This window comes from Vespula pensylvanica, chromosome 4 (assembly GCF_014466175.1).
Source record: "Vespula pensylvanica isolate Volc-1 chromosome 4, ASM1446617v1, whole genome shotgun sequence".
In the NCBI taxonomy this organism is placed as follows: domain Eukaryota; kingdom Metazoa; phylum Arthropoda; class Insecta; order Hymenoptera; family Vespidae; genus Vespula; species Vespula pensylvanica.
In genome coordinates, this window is record NC_057688.1 from 9773246 (window position 1) to 9793138 (window position 19893).

Genomic DNA, 19893 nt, shown 5'->3' on the forward strand with positions numbered 1-19893 from the left:
GAGAGAGAGAGAGAGAGAGAGAGAGAGAGAGAGAGAGAGAGAGAGAGAAGTGTGCGTAGGCGCGCGTCACTGCGATTAGGGCAACGACGGAGACAAAGTCACAGAAGAAGTCGACGAGTCTAAAATGTCGGAAAGGCGGTCGATGTTGCTGTTGGAGTTTTGGGTCTTATCTCCTCTGCGACAGTTTTATGCACAAATTCTGGACGAGAGAATAAAATAGAAGAAGGCGCTATAAACCGATCGCTAAAACGACTATTGGCATGGCGTATCACTACGTGTAGACCGTTTTCACCTAATCGTAAAGGTATCGTCCAGTCATCGGCACATAAACTGATAGCGTCTTTGGATGCGCAGGAAACAGACCCAGTGTCTAGCGAGGAGCCATTAGTATCTCTCCGTGTGCTAGTACAACGAGTGTCGTCATTGATACGAATCCTTGTGGAAAGTATCGCTCTTGTGGAAGATCCTACGTCCCTCTCTCGTAAGCTCTTGACTCGCAAAATTGTTCTCGGACTTTGGCCTTGGTAGAAGACCCGTTGGCATCGTTCGAAGTTCCATGCTATGCACCTGCAGAAAAATTGGGTTGCGATATCGCCACTAGGATCGTTTCTAGGAGCAACGCTAGCACTTTCCCATATACACATACGTATGTATGATACCTCGTCTAATATAATATTTACCGATTCTTCGCTGGCACTGGCATGCGCCGCCTGTTCCGCGAGCGCGTTCACCACTGCGTTTATCGTTTTTGATTCGCTGCCAAGATCCTCCTCCCGGTGCGCGACCAAGTTAGGATTCTTACCGATTTTGTTTAACCTATAAGGAGAAGCATAATTAAGCGTAGGGAATGTCGCACATCGCACAACCATTGATAATCCACATTTGCTTACCAAACGTTTAGCTGAACAGGTCTTTGTTCTGTGACGCTATACAAAATTATGACTTACGTGCGATTAGCACTTATCGAATAGCTTACTTGCACCGCTAAACGTTTCAATGTGACATATAGAACTGGATAAATAAAAATCCAACAGTTTTGTAACAGTCTCCACGGGATATCGTCGATGTTTAAACGATCGATCTCTACTATTATATCTTATTATTATAATGCATCTTGAACATATATTATTACGGATAACGTCGACCTCCCGTGGAACCGTTGCACAACCAAAAGTGCAACTGATTTATAACGTATGTTGCGAAAAATTATGAATACAACATTACCATGTAGTGAATGTGTCGAGAGTGTAGAAGTATTTTGTTTTGATTGAGAAATCTTTCAACGTTTTCTTTTTCTTTTTCTTCGTTCTTTGTCTTCTTCTTTCTTTTTTTGTCTTTTTTCATTTTTTTGTTTTGTTTTTTGTTTTTTTTTTGTTTTTGGTTTTTTTTCCTTTACTTTAGAGAGTAATCGAAAGTACTCGATATCATATACGTTCGTGTAAAATTCGAATAACGCAATAATGCAATAACGTAATTTCGCGAAAAAGTGTGTTTGTTCCGGGAATACTCATTGAACTCTCTCAACTCATTTTAATTGTATACGTCAAAGTTAGTGCGCTTTTTCGTTATTAATCGATCACAAATCCTCCCCCCATTTCTGCACTGTCTCTTTACAATCAATCCAACAAATAGATTTCGCGTCGTTAAATGTAAACGATATACAGCGTATTGGAGAACGCATTATTTCATAAAGTGTATATCGTAAAGTTTTCAGTGTTTTGTGTAAATAAGAAGCAATCGCGTTGGTACAGCACATACGAAATTTAGATAGTACATTATAATGAACGAAAAGAAAAATAGAGAGAAAGCAAAAGAAAAATAAAGAGAGCAAAAGATAAATATAGATATAGGTCGGGGGGGATATAGAAAGAGAATATTCGAGATAAAAAGATCTTCGAGTTCGAAGGGAACAACGACAACGAGAAAAAATAAAAGATTAAAAAAAAAAGAAAATAAAAAAAAGGGGGAAAAAGTAAAAATCAACCGTGAGAAGCTGTACGCATATGAGAACGATTATGATTCGACGGTAAACGATGAAATAGTATTACTGATTGAACTGGACAGTACATAATGTTCGAAAAGAAAGTAATGAAAGTGGGATTGATGATTGACACCTATTAGCACACCAACTCGATAGAACAAACCTAACCAAAGTTTATACCTCTCGGCGGCAACGCTCTCCATGGTTCTACGCATAAGTGGATACTGATCCAATACGGCGTTGAAATGATCCACCGAGAGGCTGAAGAGATTGCAATAGGTCTCCGCTCTGACCGAGGCCACTCTCCTTGCGTTCGTCAGCAAACAAATTTCGCCAAAGTAAGATCCGTCTGACAAGGAAGTCGCCACTTCGCCGTTCGCCATAACTATATCGACTATGCCTTCCTGTATGAAGTACATTTTCGAGCCGATGGTACCTTCCTTTATAATGATGTCACCTAAAAAAGAACAAAAAGGAAAAGAGTATCACGATGAAATATCCTCCGTTTGTTCGCGGTTGTGGTTGATACGTGAGAGACGGTCATGGTCGAAGCTCGAATAGTCGATCGATACCTGGTTGGAAGACCTCGTATCTCAATTTGGTGACCACATCCGAGACAAAGTTTGAATCGGCGTTTGCAAAAAATGGCACGGAGGCGACGAGCGATCTGCAGTTGTAGTTTATTACATCCTAGTCGACGAGAATGCATACGTGTTAATAAATTTTATTATCTTAATACATTCTACGCGTACGTCGCGTAGAATATTTCATCAGGAAATATACTGCGCTACGCTTTGAATACGTGTCACAAAACGAAAATCAAAAAAAAAAAAGAAAAAAGAAAAAAGCAAAGGAAAACAGCTTTCGTACTTCTCTCAGCTTCTCCGACAGTTCGCCAAGTATTAATTCCTCGTCGAAAAATTTCCCTTGGTATCGATGTTCGAAGTATTCGGTTATTCTCTGCCTCATTTCCCGCGGTAGTTTGCGATAGGCCATGTATTCTTCCACTTGTTTCACCTATATGAAAGGAAGAAAATGAGTGCGAGCCCACTTTCAAATACGTGAAACCGGATTCGAACGACCTAATTACCTTTTCACGGTATTGTCTTCTCGAGGAATCGAGAGATTGAATGAGATTCGTCGCGTGTCCCAGGAATAGCGCGTAACAAGTAGCGCCGCTGATCATACTGAGCATCGTAAGCCACATGTCCGTTAACGATTGCGGTGGGAATCTCCCGTAACCTATGCACAACATATGCGACATCGCTTTGAAGAGGGCCCAGGAATATTGCTCGAGCCAAAACGAGTCCTGCAAAAGTTTTCCTTCGAGTATTCCAGGCAACTCGACTCGGTATTGCCTACTCGTCATTTTACTTGCATTTAATCGATCTAGATTGGATAGCTAGCTATCTACGGATATTTGAAGAAGTAGAGACGGGAGGATAGAAATCACCCTGGGACTCACTTGCAATTCGTTAATGGCGACCCACGAATTACTGGGAAATCCTTGAAGCATGGGTACCAGAAATTGCAAACAGCCACTCCAGTGGCCGATCAGTAGCATCATGCAGATCAGGTTAAAAATCCGCATAAACACCGACGCCATATTCAGGAACTGTCAACAACAACGACAAAGCTTTATTCTCGTACCGATTCGTGCTCGTAGGAGAATTGTCAGGCTTCTTTTTCTTTTTTTTGTAGTTAAGACTTTTCTCATCGATACGAAGCTCCTTTCTCTTGCGTAGTGTACAGCAAACAAGCGAGTGTTGCACGTAGAACGCCTCAGGATTCGAATACGTGTTTTTTTTTTTTCTTTCCTTTTTTTTTTGTTGTCGATTTTCTCTATTAGTTCATTCATATTGATCAATGTGAAAAAAGGTACGAAATAAACTCTACTTGAGAAATTAGTCATTGAGGTCCGACAAAAAGCTTTCAAAGATCGACGTTGAAGACGATACTCGAAGATATATTAGAAACGATTCGTCAGACCTTAATGGCATCGATTCGAGGCAAAAAGTATATTTTTCTCGAACTTTGAAGAGTTTTTCGCTGCACGCCCTATCGACATTTTTTGTTTCTTGTTAAAATAAAAGCATGCTACATTAAAAGATACGCATCACGTGGCACACAAGAGAATAATTCAATATAACTAACACGTTGATAATAATAATAATTTGTTCTACTAATGCTCTCTAACAAAACAATATCAATCATTTGCAATGTTTGCTCAAGATTCTCAGACCGCTTATGCGCCCGATTACGATCGACACGATCTTCCTTGTAAATACTTGTGTGTGTGTGTGTGTGTGTGTGTGTCGTGTGTGTATGAATGTGTGTATGCATATGTGTCTTTCAACGAGCATCGCTAGCTCGATACAAAAATCGGCTAGTTGCTAACGTAATAATAAAAATGGAAGCTAGGAAAGCGCAGAGATCGTAGATCGTTAAGCTCTCCGTTCTCATTCTCATTCGAGTAACAGGGAGTATTATGACGACACATTAAAAAGCATAACGAATAATGAATAATACCAAAAGGAAAAATAAAAAAGGAAATAAAAACGTCCAGTCGCAAAATCATAAATCAGTCTCAAAGCTCATTGTTATGCAAAACAAATAATCCATATCAAGCAAATAATACATATATATGATCTACTTATCGTACGTTCTTTTAAATCGAATCTATAAATCAACGAGACGCTGTATAGTTTGTTCGTTTACTTTTGGTTTTTCTTTCTTTTTCCTTGGTTTTCTTTTTGTTTCTGTTCCAGCGTAACAGTGAATCGATCGAAGCGAAAGAAAGGCGCTTCGTTGAAAAGAAAAATCGAAATCCGTTTGGTCTATCGCGCTTGAAAAAGCAGCCCGTTCGCGATAGGTCTACGAGAGACAGAGAGAACTCTCTGCGCTTTGTAAATAACATACATAAAAAGCTGTAATCCATCCACGTAGCGTTCACGTTAATTCCTCGGTATGTCGTTAATTAACGTTTCGTGTTACGTGGGTAGGAACCATCGAGGAGGACTTCACGTCTAGGGCTGACGTAACTACCGAGTGCTATCGTCGGATAAAGACGAATTGCTTTTTATCAATCGAGAATCTACGTAAGTACGTTTCGGAGTGTCGCTTTCTGTTCGTCGTAAATATTTTTTTATATTTATTAGATGTACATCTCTATAATCAATATATATATATATATATATATTTTTTTTTTTTGAGAATACGCGACGTGAACGCAAATTTGCCGAGGAGGACGAACTCTCGCGACACTCCCCTCTTCCTCCTTATCCCGTCTCGCTATTATCTATCGCTATATTTAACAAAATCGACTTTAGCTACGGAAATGGCGAAGAATCAAGCTCGTTAATACGGAACCGGCGATATCTCGTAGCGGGATCAAGCGCACTGGTCTGACAATCTAATGCGACAAAAACGATTACGATTACTTGCTAATGTCTATTGGGCATCGTGGTAATAGTCCATGGCTGATAGTCAACGTATTGTCGTTACGCCTACGGATACGGGTAGTAAAAAACAGGGTGATAGAAACTTACTGCTAAGTCACAAATACTTCCATACATTACCTGCTCTACGGAACACAATAAACAACGTAAGTACATATACCATACGTTGTATTTATTAATAGCTACGCTCACCATCTATATACGTACATACACACATATGTGTGTTTGTGTGTATGTATGTATACGTGCACTTCTTTTCTTTTTTCATCTGCTTTATATCTTTACTTCACATTCTTGTTATTTCGTGATATTTATTCTCGACGATGGTGGAAGAAAAATAACAAAGAAAAAAAGAGAAAGAAGAAATATACGGTTAACATATAGGTACATGTACGTACGCGCGGGCGCACACGAAATTACATATACATATGTATGCGTGTATGTGTGTATATATATATATATATATATAACTCGAGTCTCTCTCTCTATACGTATATATATATATGTATGTGTATATATGTACATATATATATGTATGTATATATATTACATATGTATCGTAACTCAACATCAACCTTCTTTTCTACTAGACAATCACAAGTTCAGTAAAGGTGAAAGCGTTTGTTTATTCACGATAATACGTCAAATGAACGATTATCGTTCTGATGGTCAGTATTGTATATAGTAATAACGCTGGCATGTAATATGGCAACAACATACACAAACGAACGAAAGGTACGCAACGAATTAAAAAATACAACGAGAAAACGACCAACAAAGAATTCATTTGCGGGATAGGGTGATGGGGGCTACGTGCCGTCCGTCTCGGACAGTTTAAGCAACGAGGAAAAAATATAAAAAAGAAAGAGAAAAAGAAAACCAAGAAAAAGGAGGAGAAGAAAAAGAAGAAGAAGAAGGGAAATCGGATGGAGCGAGATGAAAAGAAAAATAGGAAAGAAAAAGAAATGGTAAAGAAAAACGAACGAAAAGCGAAAGGAAAACGGAAAGAGTAAAGTCGGATTCAAAGAAAAAGAAGAAAAAGAAAATAGAAAGGAGGAGCGAGAGAAAAAGAGAAAAAGAGAGAGAGAGAGATAGCGAGAAAGAGAAAGAGAGAGAGAGAGAGAGAGAGAGAGGAAGAAAGAGTAAGAGAAAGAGAAAGAGAAAGAGAGCAAGAGAAAGAGAGATAGGAGCAAAGAAGAGAGAAAAATAAGGTGAAAAGAAAAATTGGACAAACAGTTGATTTAAAATGATAATCAATTAAGCGCGAAAAGCCAAGCTTGAAAGCGAGGAAAGCGTTATTTCTCTTTATCGTCTTTTTCTTTTTTCTTTTTATCATTTTTCAATTAAAAAATGCATACAGAGAGAGACAGCTATTCGAATTACAAGAAGGATTATATCGATAAAGTGCGATTTTCTTATGCCGAAAAAGCAGTCGAGTGGTCGAGAAGAGGAGAAGGTTCTTGGGGGACCGTGAGATGGGCTGAGGGTGGAATGGTGGGAGGGTGGGTGAGGAATCGTTCGCAGAGCAGCGGCAGGGGTAGCAAGCTCTCTACTTTCAAACATTGCGCCCTAATTCAGATTTTCTTTCCTTTCCGTGATATCCATTTTTTTCAAGTTCTCTCTCCTCTAATAACGATAATATAACGATGCGCCTCGCATATGTATGTATGTAGATAGGTATTTATGTATGTATGTATGCATGTTGTATGTATGTATGTATGTATATATGTATGTATATATGTATGTATGTATATAAAAGGCATTGGCATTGTATATGCGCGATTTGCAAGAAAGCGACAGAGAGGGACGCCCAATCACGTGCACTCGTTATTAAGGATCGTGCACACCGTCTAGCGATCAAAAGCGTTTTGAAGAAAGTGCCTTGTGGGTGGGTAGAGGGGATGGCTGAGGTTTGGGGTGATAGGAGCGATAGGAAGACTCGTACGAGAGTGACTAAGGATACGTTCTTTCGACTTACGATCGATCGGGAGAGATTTGGTTTGGCTCGAAGAGGGTGGCTGGGGTATAGAGAGAGAAAGAGAGACAGACAGACAGACAGAGAGAGAGAGAAGAGAGAAAGAGAGAGAGAGAGAGAGAGAGAGAGAGAGAGAGAGAGAGAGAGAAGGGACGCGCAACTTTCGACGATCGGCGTGGAGGATAATCTTTGGTCGACGGACACCTGAATGAAATATAATCAAAAAAGAAAATTGAGGAGACGTTTGAGGGCAGGGTAGGTAGGAGATGGCTTTTAAGGATAAATTCGAGCTTAGATCGAATCTCGAAAATCACACACATATTGCTCATCGTCAAGCTCGTCGTTTGGATTCGTTGTGTCGCCGTCATCGTCGCTAAGTCTAAAGTCCAAAGACAAAGTTGCTTATCTACTCGCGCATTAACGATCGGTCGTACAGGTATATAACTTTCTCATCGCTAGGCGGGTGCCGATGGTGAGTGTAATACAAAGCATGGCCTATATTTGCTGCGGGTAATATGTAATGTATAATGCGGCGGAAAGTAAAAGCGAATGTTTGTAAGTATAAACCAACGAGCCAATCAGCGTACAGCTCCGCCATTGCCTCCGTAACCAACGTTCCTAATTTGCAAGGAATCGATAGACCGAAGATTGGCGTAGATTTCGAACGGTCAAAGTACAATATAACAGAGCAGGTAACTTTGCGGCTCTCTTCTTGTACTTTTCCTCGATAGCTGCTGCATTCGAGCAGCAAAAAGAAATGAGAGTTTATCGAAAGAAAGAAAAAAAAGAAAGAAAGAAAGAAAGAAAGGAATAAATAAAGAAAGAAATAAAGAAAGAAAGAAAAAGAGAGAGAAAAAAAGGAAAACAGAAAAAGAGATTTTGCGCCATTTGCGTGACGCCATCGATTCGAAAGACAAGAGAATTGGTTCGAGGCGGGAACGATTGCAGTAAAGCTAACTCGCTTATCCTGTTCATTCGCCAGTCTCGACGTAACTCGACGTATCTATGTATGTATGTATGCACGTAGAATACATAAACGTAACGTCGTTGATAAAATAACGAAAGCGAACACATCGTTCTATCGACTCTCATGAAACTGGGTACGGGAATTAATCTGAGGTCGATTCGCGAACGAATCGAATGGACTCGAGCTCGCGCATTCGTTAGGGCGAGTTACCTTAAAAATAAGGTCGCTTTTGCTGAAACCGGACTTCTTTTTACTCATATTGTCAGAACTTAGGCGCCCCCTCCGCTCAGTGCGTTTTTTTTGTAGGTTCTGCAATATCTAGAAACAAAAGAAAGCCGGGACATAGCAAGACATAGTAAGTAAAGGACAGGTAATAGAAGTTTATATAGAAAAAGAAGAAGAGAGTGTATAGAGAGAGAAAGAGAGAGAGAAAAAGAGACAGAGAGAGAGAGAGAGAGAGAGAGATTAGAAAGATAAGTATAGTTAGAAGAGAGAGAGAGAGAGAGAGAGAGAGAGAAGGTAAGAAGAGAAAAGAAGAGAAGAGAAGAGAAGAAAGTTAGAAAGTAAGAAGGAAAGAACTCGACGTGGATAAAGAGATCGGGTGTATTAGTATCGAAAGACATTTTTTTTGTGTAAGACAAAGTGGAAGGCAAAGATGGAAGAAAACAAGTGGAGCAAGTTTATAGACAAAGAAACGTATCCCTTCTTTTTTTTCCATTCACATTTAAGAAAAAGAAAATTTCCATGTATTTAAGTAGATGATATATCAAATGTAAAAGAGAGCTTGTGAGTGGCTCGTGATAGATACTACAGATAGAAATTTGGAAATTAATTAATTCTTTTTCTTTTTACTAGGATTATACCTTCGTCATTAATTTTTCTTTTCTTTCTTTTTTTTTTTTTTTGTGTTTGTCTTTTCTTTTTTGTTTGTTTTTTTTGTCAGGTAACTTTTTTCTCGTCTTTTTTCCTTTTTTGTTTTTTGTTCTCTTGTTATCCGGAAATATCCGTCGCTAGGCAAAGCGCTGGAAGCACCCGATAATTATTTAAACGTGGCCGAAGCCAATGAAATTTAATTATCTTGCTCGATTCGTCGTACGACACGATCGATATAGGGAGGGAAAATTGATAAAAGCTCCATACTCTTCTCATACATTGCTGCAGCCTTAAAACGCATAGAAAAATATAAAATTCAAGTTGGAACGGTGATGGTATCTTAGCCGTTAAGTTTTCACTTCTTCTCGTCTCTCTAGATCTAGATCTCTTTTTTTCTCTTCGCTTACTATCGATTAATCCGATCGGTCGACATCACCGATCCCGCTTATGGCAGATGCGTGTCGGACGAAGGATGGGCGTATGATGGATCTTCGAGCAAAAAACAATAGTTTCTGGCGAGTGGATAAGAATGGATGGTACAAATTGACCGTAGTGAGAAAAAGAGAGAGATAGAGAAAAATTGATGATTTACAGCATTAGTAATCAAGAACCAATAAGCCATTCGTTAGTAAAAAAAAGCTTTCTCGATTCAGCAGACGCGCAAGCGTTAAAGCCACGATTCCTTCGTTAAAAGCTTGGATTATGCCTCGATGAGTTAGTCAATAATAAGAATATAATTATAGCAAAAAACACAACAATATTCTCGCGTGACCATCGTTAGGACTTTTTCAACAGAGGAAGATTACAAAAAAAGAAAAAAAAAGAAGAAGAAGAAGAAAGAAATGAATATATATAAAAAAAAAAAAAAAATAAAAATAAAAACAAAGAAAAAAGATAAACAAAGAGGCTGACACATCCTCGCTCGACTTTTCTCTATTCCGTGTCTTCTCTTTTATGGTACGTTCGAATGACGAATAAAATCGATCGATGATATTTCAATGACGTGACGAAGAAATAAATAATAGAAAATTCAGATCGAAGAGTCCACTCGCCCATGACGACACTGTTGGTGAATATACGAGGAAACTATAAAATAATAAAGAAAAATGATTTAGAGAAAAGTAAATTACTTGAGAAACTTACTGTCTTAAATCATTGGATTGACGCTTATGGTCAACTTGTACGTTGCGAATCTCGTTATTAGATTCGTATAGAAAACGTAGTTATCGTAGTTTTCTACGTATGTAGATCTTGGCTGCGAGATTGGAAAATCGTCGCGCGCAACTGTGTGCGCGGATCGTTGCATAAAAATAAAATGGATACACGCACATACACATACATATATGTGTATACATGCGTGGACATGACAAACGTGCAATGTGTTTATATACGTGTTTCCTCTTAGTTTTAGCGTTAGAGAGCGTACACAACACACGCACACACACGAGCGCGCGGGTTGGGCGCGCACGCGCACGAACCGCGAACATACACGCTCACACAGATACATCGTTTCTGGCGACGTTGATATGTGTGCGTGTAGCATTCTTAAAGGGACCGAATGCGATTAATCATCGTCTATGATCTGTCATTTTTTCGCATCGCCCGTGAGTTATCGCCTTTTAATGTTCGCGCCTCTGAGCGTCCATTTAATGCGGTTGTTTTAACACACGGTTCGATGAGCAAGCAACAAATTGCACTTGTAACCATAATACTACTCGCTCGTAGTAGTAGTTCTCTTCTTCTTCTCGCGCGCGTTTACTAGAATAACTCATGCGAATTTCAAAAAAAGTTGCATAAACAGTGACGAGTATAGGAGGTTATATATCGAATTGACGATCTATGAAGTAAACAATTACAACTAAATATATGTATATAGATCTCTAACCTTCTTCTACACGTAAATAAGTAAGTAAATAAGTACCTGCTACTATGTCGTAAAGTAAAAGGAGAGTCGACGATTATTTTGGAAAATTGGATATGACGTCTAGCATAACACGTACGGGAGATACAGATATACGGGATTATATATTTCTTTTGTTATTGGATTCGGCCGTGTACAAGAGAGAAGAACGACATAGAAAGGATCGACGGACACGACCGTTTCATTTTCTCCCGGGGGAAAGATGCTGGAAGATGCGAGAAGAGTAAGGAGAGACTAAGGAAGAACAAATAAGAAGAGAAAAAGAGGAAAAAGGTGTATGCGCGTCGGCCTAAGAGGAAAGATAGGAAAAACCGAAGAACGAAGGCACATCTTGTCCCGTCCGTGCGTTCTCTTTTCCGTGTCCAGGCGGAAGGAAAACGCCGCGGATGAAAACATATATATATATATGTACATATATATACACGATGTATGTATATAGTATACATATTGATACGTATAATAAGAAATTTTCTTCTTCTCTATCTCAGGCATCTAAAAACACGAGGAAAAATTGCAAGCAACGGACGATCAAAACGTAACTCGGAAATCAGCCGTATGGTTCGAACGGGTTTGGATCGGATCGGAGAATGAGAGAGACAGAGAGGGAGAGAGAGAGAGAGAGAGAGAGAGAGAGAGAGAGAGGAAAAGACGAAGGACAGGTGGAAAAGAAGGAAAAGAAACGAAAAAGAGAGATAGAGAGAAAATGAATGGAAATGGGGACACACACTGAACACGGGCACATTGCCAAAAAATTTCGGGCAAATAGGATTAATATACACCTAACACACACACCAACCACACACAGCACAGGCAGACCTACGGTCAGACCAATCAACTTTCTTGTCTCTTTAGAGTAACCCGTGTCGAATACCATACGGATTGAGGAGCCAGAATATAAACCATTGTCTTTCTCCTTTTGTTCGGATTCTTTTCTCTCGTCGCTTCCTTCGTTATTAGAGTCGAGATAACGCGTCTCGTCGTCCGTCTCTAAGCGGTGTCATCGCGATTACCTTTTTTTTTTCTCTTTTATCTTCTTTTTTTTTTTTTTCTTTTCCTTCCACGATCTCGATCATTATTCCTGATTATCACCGTCCTCTATATTTACGTACGTGTATCTCTTTCTCCATCTCCGTATATCATTCCAATCTTTTTATCTATCTCTGCTTTTTTCCGTTTCTGAACCATAATTCTACACCATAATATCGAGAAGAACAGTCATCGCGCGATTCGATCTGCATAATGCATTTACTATAAAGACACGAACACATGCACGCGTATCTAAATCACGTGGATGTTCTTTTCGAAAAAAAAAAAGAAAGAAAAAAGAAGAAACGACGAAAGACTCAAGATTACTTTTCGAATTCAATTTGTCGTATAAGTGAATGTACATGCTCGCGTTTATATCTCGCTCGTCGCGCGACTGAATTATCCAGGCTTAAGAAAGATACACGGTGGTAATCAAGATCGTAAACGTTTTTAAGCCGGATCGTCGTCGAATTCGTCGTTTTTCTTATATCGAATGTGTCAAGCTAATGGTCGACCTTGATTCGCCGGTATTCGGCAGGGTTTACCCCGTATTAACTATTTCAATTCAAAACTCGAATGAATGCCTAGCAAGAAACGTAAATTTGAAGAAAAATTCTTAGAAAATCAGTTCAAACGTCATACCAAACCGTTCTCAGGGATTTTCACAAAGGAACTAGCTCTAGTCGTGTTAAACATCGACACAATATGTTGTTACACGGTTCTCGATCGTCTTTAGGCCAAACACATCCAACGTAATTTTCTTTTAGAAACGTACGCGTCCTTTCGACGAATCAGGAATGATTAGGAATTTAAAGAGTCTCGGGAAGAGAAGAACATTTCAACTTGGATGTGTCGTAGCTAAAGGCGTCTAATACCGAAACTCGAAAGAACACACGGCAAACTATTGTTTATGCATATACCCCTATTAGGGAGAAGTAACGAACTGAAAAGCAAAACACGACAATATTAAACAATGGCAATCGTAACGTTAAAAAGTAACAGGTGAAGAGGGCTTTGAATAACGATATGGTAACGATAATAATAATAGGAACGAAACGATAATAATCAACGTTAACAAAGGTTGTAATAATAACGATCTAGCAAAATATACATTATATATATATATATATAAACGTATATATATATATATGTATATACATATATTTATATGCAAATACGTATATAAATATATGCAAAGTGTATATATATATATATCAATATATATATCTATATATATATATATTTATACGAAGAAACATTAAGTTTGAAGTTAACGAACGCTTCAATCAAGAAAGGGCATTTGGCCTTGGTTTCGGGATTACTAGGCAGGCACACCTTGCTGGTTCGGTCTGGTTGGGGCGGTGTCGCCCGACGCTCGTAGTGCCTCTCCGGCTGTTGATAAAGGGGGATCTGCAAACCCATTCGGAAACGTGTTCTCGCAATGCGCCTAGGAGTAGGACGACTTGTATAATTGTTCTCGTTATCTGGTTTCGACGTGTATGTGCGTGCGTGTAAGAGACAGAGGAATATTTCGAGCTTCTTTCTTTTCTTTGCTTCTTACAGGGGGGGGGGGGGCTTTTTTGTCAATTTTTTTTTTCTAAGCGCGAATCGTAGATATAAGAAAACAATATTAATATATACATATATCGATAAAAGTCGTTGTACGTATGCGAATCAGTGACGACCAAAATTGTGCCGTTCGGCGGTCTCTTTCTCGAGAAAAAAAAAAAAAGAAAAGAAAAAAAAAGAAAAAGAAAAAAATTAGGAACGTTCGATCTATTTCGAAAATGATCACCGATACGTCGTTTGCCTTTGATCTTTATATCTCGCTATTGTACGACTTTGATAATTTTTTTATTTCACCCAACATGTACCTATTCTTTCTAAAAGTAGTACGTTTGATACTCGTATCGTAAAGTCTCCTTTTCATTTTTATTTTTTTACTTTTCGTCGGTTTATTTTACCGTACCGTAGCCAATGGGTCGATAAAACGTTTACCTAATTCGAAGTAGGATAACGCGATATCTTATTCGAGTATCGAATAGAAGAAAAAAGAGAGGTAAAAGCAGAGGGGAGGCAATAGGATATATAAAACGTAAGCGCAATAACATTTAGAATAAATAACAGACTGCTCCCCGATTCGACGAAAAGCCTGATTGATTCGTTGGTCTGTTCGCTGCGTCACGGTACACTCTACGGGCAGAACACAATAAGGAAAAACGTAAAGTTCCATAAATATATCCTCCATTAAAACGTATATATTAAATCGATCAACGATTTATAGTACGTTACACGATACCGCACGAGAGTTTTCACACGATCGATTATAAGATAAAAATTCTTTTTTTAACTTTATATATTTTTCTCCACGATATGATAAAGAGACGTTGAAATCTTTATCTATTATTGGATAATGTTAGCTCCATAAAAACGGAACATGCTCTCTTCGTTTTTGCCTGCCGATCGGTTATCTACCAGGTTGGTAGAAACGTGTCGCGCTTTTTCTTCGTCGTCTTCTTCTTTTTTTTTTTTATATCTTTAATTTTTTTCCGTTTTCTTTTCCTGTTTGTTTGTTTTTTTTTGTCTTTTTTTCCCCTTTAAACTGAAATCGTATTACTCGATCGAATTGGATTTCGATGGATGAACTCAACGTTCGTTGAATTTATTCTCTAAAGAGTAATGTCAAAAAAAAGAAAAAGAAAGGTAATTTGTTATATACGAAAAATAAAAAGTAAGATAATATTTTGCACGTTTTTGAGAAATCGACATTGTCCCCCACCAACCTGACGATATCGATCTCATTAACGTAATCCTTTCTTATTTTCGGGCAAGGTGAATCCATTGGACTTTATATATAGGTATATTATTAGGTGAGATATATATATCGAAGAAATGATAATAATAATAATAACAACAACAAAAAGATACTTATTCGTCGAAAGAGCTAATGTACACGAGATGAACGGGTTCGCCTTGCATTTATCGCTTATGGTTAAACAAATTACCTGTTACCTTGTATCAGGTAAGGTCGCTCATAAATATCGGAATCGATCCAAATATAAGTTCGTTTAGCAAATAACGAATTAATAACGACGATAAGGTCTCGACAAGAAATTTCAAATTTTTCACATCTGCGCGATAATTAAGGCGAGCAAAAAAAAAAAAAAAAAAAAAATTAAACCGATCGAATTACAGACAGAAATATAATTTATATTACAGTAAATGAGAATTATCACGCGTAAAATCATAATCGCGTAAATTTTAGATTTGCGAAGAGACAAATTTATCGAAAAATTCTTGTCACGTTTTTATTTCACTCTCTCTCTCTCTCTCTCTCTCTCTCTCTCTCTCTCTCTCTCTCTCTCTCTCTCCTTCTTTTTATCTTATTTGTTTTCTCTCTCCCCTTCCCCTCCCTCTTTCCCTCTCTACTTTCATAACCGCGATGACGATTCTTTTCGTAATTGTCATTTCCGAGAATTGGTAATGACGTAAACGGAGGACGAACTTTACCTTGGATCGAGTCACTTTTTATAATTGGTAAATGGCGACGTTTTGAGACGTTGACTTTATACAAGGGACATCTTATGTGTATAGATATACATATATATACATATACATATACATATACATATATATATATATATATATATATATATATATATATATATATATATATAGATAAAAAAAGTAAGTGATCGAGAAACGATGCCATATATAATAATAAACGATAAAACACTCACATAGACCTCTTCCCATTGTGAGACATACCGCACCAGTCTTGACAAGCGTAGTAACCTAACGAGTGATAACAGTTTTGCAAGCCTGAGGATCCTGAGAGCACGTCCAGCATGCAGGATCTGGAAGGACTCACTGAAGTCCTGAAACTAAAAATCCATCGATCGTGATCCTTCTTTCTTCTTTCCTCGAAAATTCGTATTTGGTTCGTGCGAACGTAAAAGAGAAAAAACAGGGATGGAGAGGAAGAGAGAAAGAGAGAGAGAGAGAGAGAGAGAGAGAGAGCAAATTAAAAATAGCTTATTACTTACTTGATTAAATATGAGGAAAATATAGTCTAGCGGTATGGATGAGATGAGGTCGAGAAAGAACCAAGTCCTGAGGTAGTGTTTTGCGATTAACTTGGGATCCAATATCACTTGTTCGGCGTTATCTTGCTGCATTATACCTGCATGACAAAAATGAAGAAAGAAATCGATTCACGTTGTATTTTTCTCTCTCTCCCTACATTTTTTTTTTCGTTTCTTTTTATTTTTCTTCTTCCTTAATTACACTCGACTGAAAAATAAAAGCAACGACGTCGTGATCTCGATTTGAAAATCATAACGGAGCCTTTGATTGCGCGTACCCTACGACCAATTTAATTAGCCTTTGAGAGTAGTATCGTCGTCGTTGTCGTCGTCGTCGTCGTCGTCGTCGTTGTCGTCGTCGTCGTTGACATCGTCGTCGAGCCGTGATCGTCCGACGATGATAACCTCAACGAGATACGAAAACGCGGACTCCGACAATAATCTGGATCAAGAATTTATAACAATTGCGAATCGACGCCGAGCGCGTACACAGCTTGATGCGCACATATGTAACGTTTTCCATCGGTGTCAGGCTCGTGACCTAATTCCGCCCTTGTACCAACTCGAACGTGGTTCAAATTAATCCCTGTGCAATAACGAAATGTCAAGGAGTTGCCGTAGTTGGAATCAGTGACGTTCTCTCGACTTGCTAGACAATAACATCGTTGTATATTGCACTTAAGAGGAGCACCCCCACCCCCGATTCGACGATGGCCCGAGCCGCAGGTGGCGCCTAAGACGATCCTCTCCTTTGCTCTCTTGGCCCCTTCGAGATATCGATAACTCTTTGACGTGCCAACTATCGCGATACGGATCAGCCAATACGTGTAAATCATTGGAAAAGTCAAACTTCTTCGACCCTTTCGCAAAGTTCGACTCGTCGATATAACTGTTAGGAGAAACGATTCTGGTACTTACCGGTCCTAAAGTTTACGACGATGTCTATGAGGAATATAGTGTCGGAAAGGCAGTTGAAGGCTATCCACCTAGTGCTTAGGTCGTCATTGAAAAAACTAATGGCAACTGGCAGAATTATCAAATTAGCAACCAGAAGGAGGAGCATGCAGAGGTCCCAGTAAAATCTGAAATCAGAGATAAGTATCGTTGGTGTCAGCGTTATTTCATTTCCCTTCGTTTCGCGGTTATCTCGACGAGCGAGCCAACTTTGGATTAAGTCCGAAGAGGAAGGAAGTTGGAAAGAAGGCCGTGATCTTGTCGAGCGAGAAAAGGAAGAATTTCTCTCTCTCTCTCTCTCTCTCTCTCTCTCTCTCTCTCTCTCTCTCTCTCTTTCTCTCGTGATAAAAGCCAATTTCTGAAAGTTCAGCTTTAATCAGTTCGATTCTGGTCCTACCGACAGCATTGGCCCACTTTTCCAACTAATAACGTTGCTACATCGGCACCGATACGAATAGGTATATGTATGTACGTGCTCGTGGCGTGCTTGTTGGAAGCTCGATACATGGGTGCCCTCGCGTGTAATATTCACAAACGAACAATGTTTTTCGGTTATGTCCTGTCATCCGAATTCTACGGAGAGGATCTATTGCGGTTTTGATAATGAAGAGGTACAATAAGTGCATACACACGAACGCATTCATCCACCAGCCCGCACGTACACGCATACGCGCTCGCACACGTACGTACGTATATGTGTATACACCTAATTATTTTGGAATTACATTTAAAATCCAGAAGCACGGTAGTAGTGTGCTCCTTTATGAAACACATCGAGGGGGTAAGGCGAGTTTGTGCACGGCTTTCGCGCACTTGGAAGTACTCGAAACTTTGAGAGCTCCGTCAACTCGCTGAAGCCGACACACTCGTGGAACGAAGAGTGCGTGAGTTGATGCGTACAACGCTGGGGCACGTGCCCGACACCTCTTGCGTTGAAAATAAAAATGCTCGTACATATATGCAATATGTATATTAATTAACGCTCGTTCTCTTTCTCTATCCCCCTTTTAATAAGTAACGATGTCGGAGAACTCGTCAAAATGGTAGAAGAAAAAAAAAAAAAAAACTGCGAGAGAAGAGAGGAAAATTATTCTAATCGTATTCGAAGGCGAATGCTCCGCTCGTATTCTCCTCGTGGTATAAACTGACCTAAAAGCCCGAAAAGATTACGCCTTAACCGTAGAATGATACCTTACTTGAAATTTATGAGCCTCTCTAACGAGCACGCTTCCCTGGATGCTGTGACTACGACCCTTTCGGGAATTCCTGACAATTTATCGGCTTCGTAGCCTTCGCGAATATGCTTTTTTACTTGACGTCGTCTCTTTCCTTTTTCCTCCCTCTCTCTTTCTCTTTCTCTCTCTTTTTTCATGCTTTTTTTCTTAGAAACTCACACGTTTATTTTTACCCTCTCATTAAGCTTTACCGCCTCTTCGACGAAAGGATCAACGTGCGATAAAAAAATAGCCCATCGATGTAGCAACGTCGTACTATACTTTGCATATTATATAGATAGTATACCTAACGATTGCACGTTTATATAAATCGCAACGGACAGAGTTACATACAGAGACTCGATGAATTTTTTAGTATGCACTTTACCGAATGAGAATTCATATGCCCACTCGCGTACCTATATCCGGATAACCAGGTATATGTACAACGGAAACAGATTATTTTAAGGGATGTTTCTATTCTCGTACGTCTTTTATAAAAGGGTGTCGTTAAAAGCGATACGAATTACGAGAGTTCTTATTATCGTCATCGTGGATTAAAGCCGAAAGCACAACTAGGCGGTTTACGATCGAACGGTTATGAGAGTAGACGAGCAGTTCTCCTATCCGTTTCGGATAACGTCCCAAAGAGACATCGAACTAGATGGTCGGTCCTGTTAACGGCTGTCAACCGAACGTAGGCGTGCTCTAACAAAGATTCGTAGGTGAATTCAAAGGTGAATTCGTATGTGCGTCTCGTACAACGTATGCCATTACATCGATTAGCAAGGATCACCATGAAACAGTGGCCGTACCACACTCGACTGCATACACGTGTACTCGAACAATACGCGGGGTCGTCCATTGTCTGACAGAGGATGCTGACATAACCAGAAGCACGACCATTAATTTTATAGACTCAACACGCGTGCTCTCGAGTAAGCAGTATCGTAACCCGCGAGAATAAGCCGAAAACTTTCCGCTTCCTTTCCTTTCCAATCGTTCGTACTGCTACGAGAGGATTCGTGGCAAACTTTACGGGGGATTACCCTTTGACAAATAACCGAGTTGGAAGAGAAAAGCCGAATTTAAAGATAAGAGAGTATTTTTGTCACGGAGTAGATCTTTGCTAAGCGGTGTAGTCTCTTTGCGTGTTTGCGCGGAGTCCCGCTACATTCTATTATCGGATTATGAGGGTAATCCGATTAATTGGAAAAGACATTTGATCGTATAATGATAGGTACTCGTCTATTATCGAGAAGAAGAACGAAAGGCGTTAAGGAAGGAGATCGAATGAGATAGGAAAATCGCGTTCTATGTATGCGCGTAGATATAGGTAATATTCGACGTGCGATGGCTCTGCTGGAACCGTGTGTCGCTGTTGGCCTAGTATCAGCTGTAAGAATGATCTCAGAATAATCATCTGATTAAACCAGAGG

General features: G+C 39.3%; 1 protein-coding gene across 16 annotated transcripts in view; it reads right to left on the bottom strand.

Moving 5' to 3' along the window:
- Positions 1 to 60: 60 nt before the first annotated feature.
- LOC122628815 (potassium/sodium hyperpolarization-activated cyclic nucleotide-gated channel 3) overlaps positions 61 to 19893 on the bottom strand; it is a 58269-nt gene continuing 38436 nt past the window's right edge. For 5 of the 16 annotated variants that reach the window (XM_043811494.1, XM_043811499.1, XM_043811495.1 and 2 more), the window contains 12 exons: positions 17205 to 17368; positions 16248 to 16384; positions 15942 to 16085; positions 13537 to 13611; positions 8592 to 8699; positions 3447 to 3596; positions 3072 to 3290; positions 2852 to 2998; positions 2554 to 2671; positions 2150 to 2438; positions 681 to 816; positions 61 to 567 (listed from right to left, as the gene is read on the bottom strand). In XM_043811494.1, coding sequence (XP_043667429.1) covers positions 421 to 567; positions 681 to 816; positions 2150 to 2438; positions 2554 to 2671; positions 2852 to 2998; positions 3072 to 3290; positions 3447 to 3596; positions 8592 to 8699; positions 13537 to 13611; positions 15942 to 16085; positions 16248 to 16384; positions 17205 to 17368 — 1834 coding nt within the window. In that variant the 3' untranslated portion in view covers positions 61 to 420. Of the gene's footprint in view, positions 568 to 680; positions 817 to 2149; positions 2439 to 2553; positions 2672 to 2851; positions 2999 to 3071; positions 3291 to 3446; positions 3597 to 8591; positions 8700 to 13480; positions 13686 to 14797; positions 14871 to 15941; positions 16086 to 16247; positions 16385 to 17204; positions 17369 to 19893 lie in introns of those variants that run through there. The other 11 variants (XM_043811496.1, XM_043811500.1, XM_043811498.1 and 8 more) reach the window with 11 other exon arrangements.